This window comes from Hippichthys cyanospilos, chromosome 4 (assembly GCF_059441005.1).
Source record: "Hippichthys cyanospilos isolate Australia breed blue-spotted pipefish chromosome 4, RoL_Hcya_1.0, whole genome shotgun sequence".
Taxonomy (NCBI): domain Eukaryota; kingdom Metazoa; phylum Chordata; class Actinopteri; order Syngnathiformes; family Syngnathidae; genus Hippichthys; species Hippichthys cyanospilos.
This window is the reverse complement of record NC_142372.1, coordinates 4,807,666-4,819,527: the sequence shown is the minus strand read 5'-3', so window position 1 is coordinate 4,819,527 and position 11,862 is coordinate 4,807,666. Positions and strand designations below refer to the sequence as shown.

At 40.0% G+C, this 11,862-nt stretch overlaps 1 protein-coding gene across 2 annotated transcripts in view; it reads left to right on the top strand.

Annotated features, from left to right (window-relative positions):
• The window catches only part of cdh8 (cadherin 8), a 136,450-nt gene that overhangs the window by 92,051 nt on the left and 32,537 nt on the right, over positions 1–11,862 (top strand). For both annotated transcript variants that reach the window (XM_088413073.1, XM_088413071.1), the window contains exons 4-6: positions 1,676–1,795; positions 8,806–8,973; positions 9,051–9,238. In XM_088413073.1, the coding sequence (XP_088269199.1) occupies positions 1,676–1,795; positions 8,806–8,973; positions 9,051–9,238 (476 nt within the window). The remainder of the gene's footprint in view (positions 1–1,675; positions 1,796–8,805; positions 8,974–9,050; positions 9,239–11,862) is intronic.

Here is an 11,862-nt window from a genome sequence, read left to right as displayed (position 1 = left end):
TATTGGCTCAAGACAATGAAAATGGCGCTCGCCAGCCACAAAAAACGGTGGCTGTTGTTTTCTTTTTGTTTTTGAAACCCAAAGCCGCGCTGCCATAACAATGTCTGCGTAAACACAGACATCCATGTCGTACCCATATCCTACTCAAACCCGTATTCTCGACCCTGAATTGACCGCCCCGCTCTTCACAGCAGACATCAGATTGTTGGCCAGCGAGCAGTGAACTTTGCAAATCCGGTGCAATTTTTTTTTTCTTTGCCTTTCTGGAACCGCTCAATTGCTGTGACAGGAGGACCAAAAAAAAAAAAAAAATCTGCGGCTTTGTTACGTGACAAGGAACCGCTCAGCGTTTGTAGCCAGCCCACCTTTTAAAACATCTTTCACAGGAACCATTTCCGTTCCTGCCTGAAGCTTCCTCTCCGCTTTTTTTTTTTTTTTTTTTTTGCTCTCGCGGAGACCTACGAGGGCATCGCTCACTGTGCGAAAGCCTGAACGAGTCTAATTTCACTAACAACTCCTTAATAGTCTGTTTTTCTGTGTTTTTTAATAGCCCGATTGAACGCCGGCTAATCTATTTGGGAATTTTCCCCAGAGACTCCCCGCTACATCGTCGACATTTCGATTGCATGTGAAGTTGCCTGGGTAGCATTTTTTTTACTTTTACTTTTACTTTTTTTTTTTTACTTTTTAATTTATTTTTTTCAGGTGAGCCACCATAGCGTTCAAAGTTGACAGCTACTAAAAATGAGACAAAAATGAGTATAATACGCCTTCCAGTTGACTAATTACTTTTTCTGCAGAGCGTCTATAAATATGCCCCCGTATCCATCAGGTTAGCCGCTAGCTCGTGGGAGACAGCTAATCAGCGTTAAGTAAAGCTTGACGCTCGTCGTGAGAAATCTCGCATGACGACCGTGTTTCAAAATGAGAAACACGCACACAAACGTATGTATGGAATGTCAATAAAATACACTTTAGTTTTACCCGTTTGTCTGGGGTGAGTGTTTAAGATTGGGGCAATTCAATGTCAATTTGGACCGGATTTGAGCTATTGATCCAGACCAGTGCTTCTCAATTTTACACTGATCTAGACACATCAAACAAAAGGCATAAAAAAAACACTAGAAGGCTAAAAATTTACAAAAGAATGTTAAAACTGGTATAGGTTGAAAACGGCACTATATGTTCATTCCGAAATGCTTGCAAATGCAAATATTTTTGCATCGCTATTGACAATCCAAACCAATCTAACTTGATCGATAAACAGAAGGCATATCCCAGTTGTCGTCGGGCAGGAGGAAGGGTACATTGAACTGGTTGCCAGCCAATCACAGGGCACACCAGGATGAACAGCTACAGCTACACTCACAATCGCACCTAAGGCTAATTTGGAGTGTCCGATATACTGGGGTGCCTGGAAAAAAACACACACAGGCATGGGGAGAACACGCAAACTCCACACAGGAAGGCCAAAGCCGCAATCAAACCCTCAACCTCTGAAATGGGAGGCGGACGGCATCCAAAATCCAATCTAAATGCAATTGGTGACTCAAGTCATGTGACTTTAATTCCGCCAGCTCTACCGGATGCTCTCAGTTGCTTTGATAAAAACGCATTTGACGATCGCAAGTCGGGTAGAATTAATACTTATTAATGATCTGTTTTACCTTGACAGGTACCTCTGTGACCCAAGTGACTGCCACCGATGCAGATGACCCGGTTTACGGCAACAGTGCCAAGCTGGTCTACAGCATCCTGGAGGGCCAGCCCTACTTCTCTGTGGAGCCCAACTCAGGTGAGTTTTTGACTTCCATGCTTGAATTTTTCTCTCTATTTATAGAATAGAATGCATTTATTGTCACTGTACAGCTGGTACAAAATGAAATTGGGTGTCCTGCTCTGATTGGTCCTTCTTAAATAAATTGTTATTACAACTGTTGATATAATAGCTCAGGGGGAAAGAATAGTCTGTTTGTCCCTATTTTTTGAGCCCTGTCGATCCATAGGGAAATTCTATGCAACGCAGTTACAAATAACCCTTGTGCACACACTGCAAACTTTTAAAGTTTTAAAGGTGTAATAATTCAAGTTAATTATGAATATTTTTTTCCTTCAACCACTCATTGTTCAGTGGCTTCAGTTCTATCCATAAATATGTAGGTTACATTTATTAACTCACAAAAAAATTGAAAAATGTTTTGGTCTGTCTTTGTAGTCATTGATGTGATGATGGTACTTAAGATGTAGCCATTAACTGGTCTCTACTGCCACCTACTGTCTTGAGGTGAAACACAGCTCAACAGAGAATTTTCTGTTTGCTGATATAGTTTGACCACCGCTCAACGAAATGTTGCTAAAATCGCAGGAAAATCAATGTCATAAATCCGATTAAATGCATCTCAAAAATTGTAATTATAATGGTTTTGTATGGTCCAAAATTTGGACAATTATTATTTTTGTAGATAAAATCTCGGACGTTCAGCTGCAATCACAAAGAAATTTCACAATGGTTGCATTTTGAAATTTTACGTTTTAATCATCTGCTGGAAATTTCAGCTCCTTAGTCTTTTTTTTTTTTCCATTGATTCTTTTATGAGATCATAAAAAAAAATCCATAATTTGTAACATAATGCCACAAGGGTTAAACTAACACACTTACTTTTACAAAATAGGGAGTAAGCGTCACAATAACAGCCAAGAAAGTAAAAAACACTCCATGGTGCTAAATGCTAGCTAGCAACCGGGCCAACAAAAACCCTTTTTGTACACTTGACCATTGTTTGGCCCTAGATGTGATCTCTTCAAGATGGCTCATTGAATTTAATAGCGGCCGTTAATATCTCTTTCACCGCTTCCGAGTCGACACGTTGTTGGACAAAACGGCGAGTGAATGAACGCCGCCACGCCCATAACGAGCCACAATGGGAGCCAGATAGGCTTCAACAGGAGGTGCAGATAAGATCTTATTGGATTATTTCAATGGGGCAGGAATGCGTTTAGTATTTAAACATGGTCGCTTTTCATTAGCCGCTGACACCGAGATAAAACGGCTCACAATGTCAGTCGAGGTCAGGCGTGCAAATTTATTACACGCCGATATGTTGTCAAAGAAGGGAATATGAGATTTGATCAAGCACTCGGAACAACATATGTTGTAAATCATCGGTGTACAAACTATGGCCCGGGGGCCATTTTGCACCACGGCATTTGTAGTGGAATTTCTAGGCGTATTTCTTTCAGCCATTTATGAAAATAGATTGTGGATTATCATGTTTTCTTTCTGGCTCATCTGCCGGAAAATGGTGTGATTAATAAAAACGTGCTTAATAAAAATATACAACCGTTTGCAAAGGAGTCACTTTAACACAATTCATGAGAAAGTTGCTTCATGTTTCATTTCATTTGCTCTTAATTTGAAAAGAAAACTGTTCCTGTGTAGATTTCCTGATATTTGCAGATTCGGGGTGTGCGCCTGAGCTCGATTGTTGACAATTGGCTTCCTCCCAGCCTGATTCTGACAGCAAAGCTTTGACTAAAACCTGAAAAGGATAATTAGTCGGAAAAAAGAAGAAACATGCCGCAGCTGTGTCAGCGGCCTTAGATGATTTTTAATGAAGCGACGTTGGCGATCTTCGCCGGGGATCTTTCGCCCGGGTTTCAAAAGTTAATGACGGCACAAATGGAAAGTATTATCAGCTTGCCGCACATGCGATCGCGAGCCGTATAATGGCCGCCGCCGCTGAATAGACGAGGACAAAAGGCGGGCGGCTTCCATATCAGCGGGACACATCGCTGCTTTTCTCCGTCGTCGTTTGCGAGGGATTTAGCCAGGTCAAGCGATCATCTGTGATATATTGCGTGCTTGGACAATGAGCGGCATCAAAGCCCTTATTAAATCTGCATAATTGCGGGATTCGTAAGCAAAGGGCCTATCTGACGACTGGCCGTCCTTAATGCAGCGCGGTCGCATGAATTCATATTCATGATAACAGTAATAATAACGACGCGCCCCCTTCATGAGACAGAAAGACTGAATTATCTCCAAACTCCATACGCCCTCATATGTGCGTGTGTGTGTATATATGTATATATATATATATATATATATATATATATATATATATATATATATATATATATATATATATATATATATATATATATATATTTGGGTCAATATTGAAATCCTAATTATTCATCATGTTAGGTCAAACATGTCTATTTAGTGCCCTTTTTGTAAACAAACATTATATAAACAAGGCGTAAAGGCTTGATACTTGCAAATAGTTATAATAAAGTACAGGGAAATGATAATTAAAACTAATTCACAAGACATGGCAAAAACTTGGCACACAGTGCAACACAGCTAACTTACTTGAGTGCAAACCAATGGAAAAAAATGAAGCCTTCTTAGAAGCAAGCACGTTATTTACTTTTATGCAAATTTTCATGAATTGTCAGTCAAAATGTCATTTTCGCTCATTTCAAACTGAATTAATTCCAGTTTTCTGCCAGTCGGATTTTTCAAAATGGGTCTCAATTGACAGCTAGCGCGGTATATATTAGAAAATAGGTGAGAAACTCAAGGCCATTTCACACTGGTAAATAATATATAGGGTAAGAAAAGCAGAGGCTTTTGTCATTCAAATATGTGGTAAACATTGTCCCCTGGTGGTAGGGTGAATAATCGTATTTTTGACATAATCGTGCTGCCCTATATATATATATATATATATATATATATATATATATATATATATATATATATATATATATATATATATATATAATGTATGAAATTTCTTCTTTACTTGCTTTTCCGGATGACTTTCTAATGCGTGTCTATAAAAGGAGAGGATTACATGAATTACATGAATAAAACATGAGACGGAAATGGGTGGCGTCGTAAACAAGCCGGGGAAAATACAGAAAGCGAGCGGACGAGAATATTTATGTGCATAATTAGTCATAACACCCGGTCCAAAGCGGAGCCGGCCTTGCGCTCGCCACCGCCTGGATCTCACATCACCTGAAGTCGGAGAGAAGATCGGCCGTAATAGCACGGGGCATTAGCATTCTGCGCTAGCGGCACGTATGCAGATGGGTCCTTCCCGTTCGGCAGATGTTTTAATGAATGTTAATGGCAAATAAAAACGGTAAGCGATGATTAAGGAGTGTTTGACACTTAGAAATGAAAAGCTGCGGATGAATAAATCAATAAATAAACATTGCGGCCCACTTTATCACTCGGCTAGGTGGGGGGGGGGGGGGGGGGGGGGGGGGATCAGCTATGGAAATGAGTGTTTGTCTATCCTCCCATTTTTGAGTGATTAGGAATTAATTTGAATAATTAACCGTGATCAACTTCAGAGATGAGCAGCGCACCAATGACTGAAGTGCGTTTGTCTTATTTTTGGATTTGTTTGTTGCTTGTTGCCTGAGCTGGCCCGCCTTCAAATCAGACGCTTGTTCCACACATCGTTTCATCGCGCACAAGCGCAAAACTTTCCTCGGGCAGAACGAGGACTTAAATGTACTTTGGAATATTCAAGCTGATAGCAAGAAAATATAATGGCTTCTGATGTAATATTTATGGAATATTCAAGTTCTTCCTCTATACACTTTTTGTCCTTCAGAGTTCTCCTGGTGCGCGGCATCGCACAGTAGAATGTCTCGTGTCTCGCATATTGTGCAGAGAGATGAACACGCGCGAGTTAACTTTGACGTGATTGGTCACACGGATGTTAATATGTATTTTTAGGCGGATGTTTGACCAACCGATCTTAACTTCATTTAAAAAGAATGAGAGGGGCTGCTTTGATTGGCAGCGAGTAGACGGCTGTGTTCTCTCTCATATTGGCGCAAACAGCCACTTTTTTTTTGTTTGTTTGTGTGTATTAGTGCTGCAGGATTATGTCCAAAATAATAATCGCAATTATTTTGGTCAATATTGAAACCATGATTATTAATCATGATTTATTCATCCTACCACCAGGGGGCAATGTTTCCCACATGTTTGCATGACAAAAGCCTCTGCTTTTCTTACCCTAATATATTGTTTACTAGTGTGAAATGGCATTGACTTTCTCACCTATTTCTTAATATATACCGTGCTAGCTGTCAATTGAGACCCATTTTGAAAAATCTGACTGGCAGAAAACTGGAATTAATTCAGTTTGAAATGAGCGAAAATGACATTTTGACTGACAATTGATGAAAATTATATATATATATATATATATATATATATATATATATATATATATATTAGGGCAGCACGATTATGTCAAAAATATGATTATTCATCCTACCACCAGGGGACAGTGTTTCCCACATATTTGCATGACAAAAGCCTCTGCTTTTCTTACCCTAATATATTATTTACCAGTGTGAAATGACGTTGAGTTTCTCACCTAATTCCTAATAAATACCGCGCTAGCTGTCAATCGAGACCCATTTTGAAACATCCGATTGGCAAAAAATTGGAATAAATTCTATTTGAAATGACTGAAAATTATATTATGGCTGCTTATTGATTAAAATTTACTTAAAAGTAAATAATGTGCTTGGTTATGAGTAGGCTTCATTTTTTTTCATTGGTTTGCACTCAGCAAGTAAGTTAGCTGTGTTGCCCTGTGTGCCATTTGTTTTAAATATTATTGACTTTATTTATTTTAATTCATTATTATTACCTTTAAGTATCAAACGTTGAAGTCTTGTTCATATCATTTTTGTTTCAAGAAAAGTGTAATAAATGGACACGTATGACTAAACACGATGGCTGATTGTGATTAATGATCATGATTTCAATATGGACGAAAATAATCGTGACTTTGGACATAATCGTTTTGGACACACATGTATTTTCTCCCGCCTCTGCCGATGACCTCCCAAACGTAAATCTGCCCCCCCCCCCCCCCCCCGCCCCAGTGGTGCTCCATCTCTGCAGACAGCAAGCTTCCAGAATAGAAAATGCAAGCCTCACCCTTAGTCTTGTCTTTTTTTGTTGTTTTGTTTTGTTTTTGGCCCATTGTCATTTGGTGGGGCGTGGAATGGGAGCTTTAGGGGGTGTCATGCCAAAAAGGCTGCAATTTTATATTCATTTGATGATCCTGCGGGTCTCTATTTCTCTGAGTGGATTATCCTCAGATGCCGCCGTTGAGCCCCTTTTTATATTCCACGGTTGCGGCGCAGTCAATAAGGTCCATTCCGCATACAGTATCCCAGATTATACACGACAGACAGCATCATTTGCACTCAATCCGAATACAAATGATGGCAGCCCGCAGAAAAAAAGTGGCTGATGGTTTTTGTTTTTTTTTTGTACGTTAAGCGAAGGAAACAAATATAAAAATATACCTGCAGGGAATTCTTCACCTCCACACCGCAAAGACGTGGTCCTGAAAAATAATGCTTGGCAACCAATTGTTAAGTCAGGGAGGTTTGAAGGTTACATATAGCTTTTTCTTGTAGCATTTTTGCACATGTAGCAATAAGCACTTGGGATTCTAATTGCTCATGACGACCCCCCCCCCCCCCCCCCCCCCCCCCATAAAGAACCTTATATCTGGAAGTGAAACGACACAATAACGTTACAGCATGAACAGCGTCCTAACTGAGGTGTTTGCAAAATAATATTTCCAGGCTCAATAATAAAACACGTTCAATTTTATTGTAGAAAATACGAGCATGAAAAAACACGGGGTGTCCGAACACCCCACGGGAGCAACGCAGGGTTAAATTTTTGAAACATTTTTGAGATTTTGGACAAACGCTACCCATTAAGTTTATGAAACCAAGTAAATTCAAAATATATATGCATCAGTTTTGCAGTTTTTGTGACCCAAGGTTGTACCACAGTATTTTCATTAAAAGAAGCAAGCAGACCGAATCAACGTTTGAATAAGACGACATTTATTTTGTGTCAAGAATTCTTCAAGCACTTTAGTTTCTAATGTTCAGTTGAAAAGTGGAAAAAAAAATGATCGGCTGTCTTTCATCACATTTCGTGTCCCGTCGCACCAAACGCGTATTTCAAATGTCGCCTTTTCACCCAGTCACGCATACTTCATTGACTGCAATTCAAATGCGTTGCTTGTTGCGTTGCTTGTTGCGCTAGCTACGTAATCGATCTGAACCAAGATTTTTTCATTTTTTCCCAAACCACGGAGAGACGCAACATGAGGATGAAAGAGCTGCAGTTGCTTACCCCTTTTGTAGACATATTACCATATTTTCCGCACTATAAGGCGCACCGAAAAGCCTTAATTTCTTTTAAAAGCTGATGGTGCGCCTTATAATCAGGTGCGCCTTATATATGGATCAATATTGAGATTGGGATTGGTAGATGGGGAATGAAGTGATAAAGTAATCTTTACCTGTTTCTTTTGTGTGTTTACAGTTGAACAAGGTTGCTCATTGACAATGTGTTTCTAAGATATTGACAATTTAGAGTTATTATTTGAGTTATTATTGTTGTTACTTTGAGTATTACTATATTGTGATTGAAAAAGTTTTCAAATATGTCATTAATTGAGGGTGCGCCTTATATATGGAAAAAAGTTTTAAAATATGTCATTAATTGAGGGTGCGCCTTATAATCCGGTGCGCCTTATAGTGCGGAAAATACGGTACAAACGGGTACCCGGGGCAGAAAAATAAATGCCTCGAATTACTGGAGGACTGGTTTTCACACCTACGATCGTCGGAATGAACTTAGCATTCTATTGTATAAGTGAATAGACAAATACCGTTTGTGATATTGCTGACAGATGCTTCCATTCCATGTTTCTATTTTTTACCCAGCCGTTATTAAAATCGCCCTCCACGGAATGGACCGAGAGATGCGAGAGGAGTACTTGGTGGTCATCCAGGCCAAGGACATGGGCGGTCACATGGGCGGCTTGTCGGGGACCACCACCGTCACCGTCACGCTCACCGACATCAACGACAATCCCCCCAAGTTTTCAAAAAGTGAGCTTTCAAAAACAAACGGGTACCAAATCACGAATCCGTCGGTGTTTAATGCCTTTCGTTTTGCGTTTCGAAAGATCTATACGAGTTCGTGATCCCCGAAAACCTGCCCGTCGGGCAGATGGGAGGCAAGGTCAAGGCCAACGATCGGGACGTCGGCGACAACGCCAAGTCCACGTACAACATCATCGAAGGGGACGAGCAAGGCGTGTTCGAGATCGTCACGGACACGCAGACGCAGGAAGGGATCGTGCGACTCAAAAAGGTAAACTCGCTGCCTAAACGGGCCGCCGCAGGAACGAGAAAAGAATGGAAGAATGTTTCGGCTTCATCCCTTTTATTTCTTGTGATGTAACCCCGCATTACCCAAGGACTTTCGCTGCTGTTTTGTTGTGAGTGTGAACAATGACGAGCACGACGTGTAGGAGGTGTGCAGTTCGCGAGAAATCGGGCAATCCGCCGGGACGACGAAGAACATCACTCATAAAAGCGCCGATTGTTGACAAAGCAAATGCCACAAAGTGTGTTTGTGTTTTTTTCGGCAACTTGCACTTCTCGTCTGAGTGGGAGTTTCACAAGACACAATTGTCTTGTTTGTCAGGTTTTTTTTTTCTCTCTTTTTTTTTTTTTATAAATGCATAGAGAAAACTTTAGCGTCAGACTCCAGCCTACATTTCAGTATATCTTGAAACGCGGGCTTCGTGAAGCATCATGTGACTTGGTATTTTGTTGCCTCGGTAACTGGAAACAGTTGTAGGTTTGTGATCATCTTGAAGATAAGTATGAGAACAGCTGCCGTGTTCAACAGAAGACCTTGCACGTGGGCTGAAATGGAATTGGGACTACAGTGGGAAGGAAAAGTATGCAAATTCATAGGAATTATGTTTAAAGGTCAGGGGGCGACCAAAAAGTCCTTTACAAGTACAGTGGACCCCTGGGTTACGGCGTCCGTGGCTTACGTTTTTTTTTCACACTACGAAGTGGAATACAAAGTTTTTTTGTACCCTCTTCACAGCATTTCTCACGTTTTACGACATCAACAACTGTCATGGCCTGTGGGGGTTGGCTGTGTTAATGTTGTTTTGCCTCCCTCTTCAGGCGTTTTTTTGGTAATTGCTCTGATTTTATTTTCACATCCAACTGCCTGCGCTGCAACGTGTCACTAAGATGCCGGTCTGCTATTGGCTGGCGTCCCGGTGTCACCAAGATGCCGATGTGCTAAAGATTTGATCACGTGTGAATGCTTACAATATTGTCCAGTAATTACTGTAGGTAAGTCTTTATAGATTTTAGTTTACCCGAAAATGTCTCGACCGTTAATAAAACGTAAAAATGCATCTTTGGAATCCAATGAATGGGAAAGAAACCTTTATAAATATCTGCTTTTATTTTGTAATTCAATGAACATGATTGGTGAGTTAACATTAGTCAAGAGAATTATTTTCAGATGTATAGTTGTACCACCTGTTCACGTCCCGAGCAGCAGAGTACATTCCATGATCAACCAATAATCTTTATTAATCATTAAGATCTTAATCTTAATTCATCTTAATTAATCATTAAGATCTTAATCTTAATTAATTAATCTTAACTAAGAATTAATCTCTATCACATAATATAACATTTATTAGTTTATTTATCTTTTTTTTTTTCTTTAACCATACCAAATATCAGTTATTGGTCGATGTGTTCATCAACCAATGGTAATCAGAGAAAAAAAAAGGTTTTGTAAGACACTTTAATACAAACTATTATTTGATCCGATTATTTGATTCCAAGTAATCGATTCTAAAAATTAGTCCTGACTTTCCTAATATTCATGGCCTTAGTCCACATTGGAACCTATCACGCTCCTCTGCAGTTTGAGCGCACTTGTGGGGTTGGCGTGAACCCCCCGAAGGGAGGAGACAGGATGACGCTGATGTGAGGGGAAGCCGGCTTCTCGCCGAGCGCAGTTCTGCTGGTCCGGTGAAGAAAGAGCATGGTGACAGACCAAAAAGACTCTGGCTGACACATCCCATCCGCCGTCTTTAAAATGCCTTCTGGCGCTCGTTAAAAAACCCTTTAGCTGCGAGGTTAACGTTTATCGATCCGGCTTTTTTTGCTTGGAGGTCTTCATCCGACTGGTTTGAAGTAGAGTGGTGATATTTGGGGGGTATTTGGAGGGTTTTTAAAATATATATATATTTTTTTTCTTTTTATCAGTCCACACATGCCCTGAGAGGAATGTTAGCGGGTTGCTAAGCTTTCACCCCTCGCAGCCAGTATTGAACTTTGAAGTCTTTCCATGCTCTGCTAGTCCATCCCGATGTGAAGCCGCCACTGGAAATGACACATCGGGGCAGACGAGTCTCGCAAAAAAGAAGACTAAATTCATCCGTAGTTCCGTTGTGACATGTCGGCTCCGTTAGTTCAAAGGTGATGTTTTACAATTACAAGACGCCAAAAAAAAAAATGTAAGCTCCTGCCTCTCAACTCATCCAATCCCAAAGACGTATTTTTACGTATTTATCAAGAGTCTTAGACAAGCAACTCCAAGAACTTTATTTTTACAGTGGACCCCCACCATATGAAATTAATTTCCAGATTTGTAATCGTAAGGGGAAATTTTTATATGGCGGGCAATAGAAACCCATGCTAATTAGCTGATGCACGTAAAACCCCAGGTAAAAATGTCCAAATTATATTAATCATATCATATTAAAAATCAGTAACAAAATAGAATAGTAAGTGCTACTTATATATATTGTACATGTATACAATTAAATAACATCATAAATAAAAAAACATATCGAGGAAAAAAGAAGTTTTATTTATTTTTGAGTGACGTTGACTTGTGCTACTTAGGTCCATAATCCCTAGCCTAGCTTAGCTTAGCCTAGCCTTCTT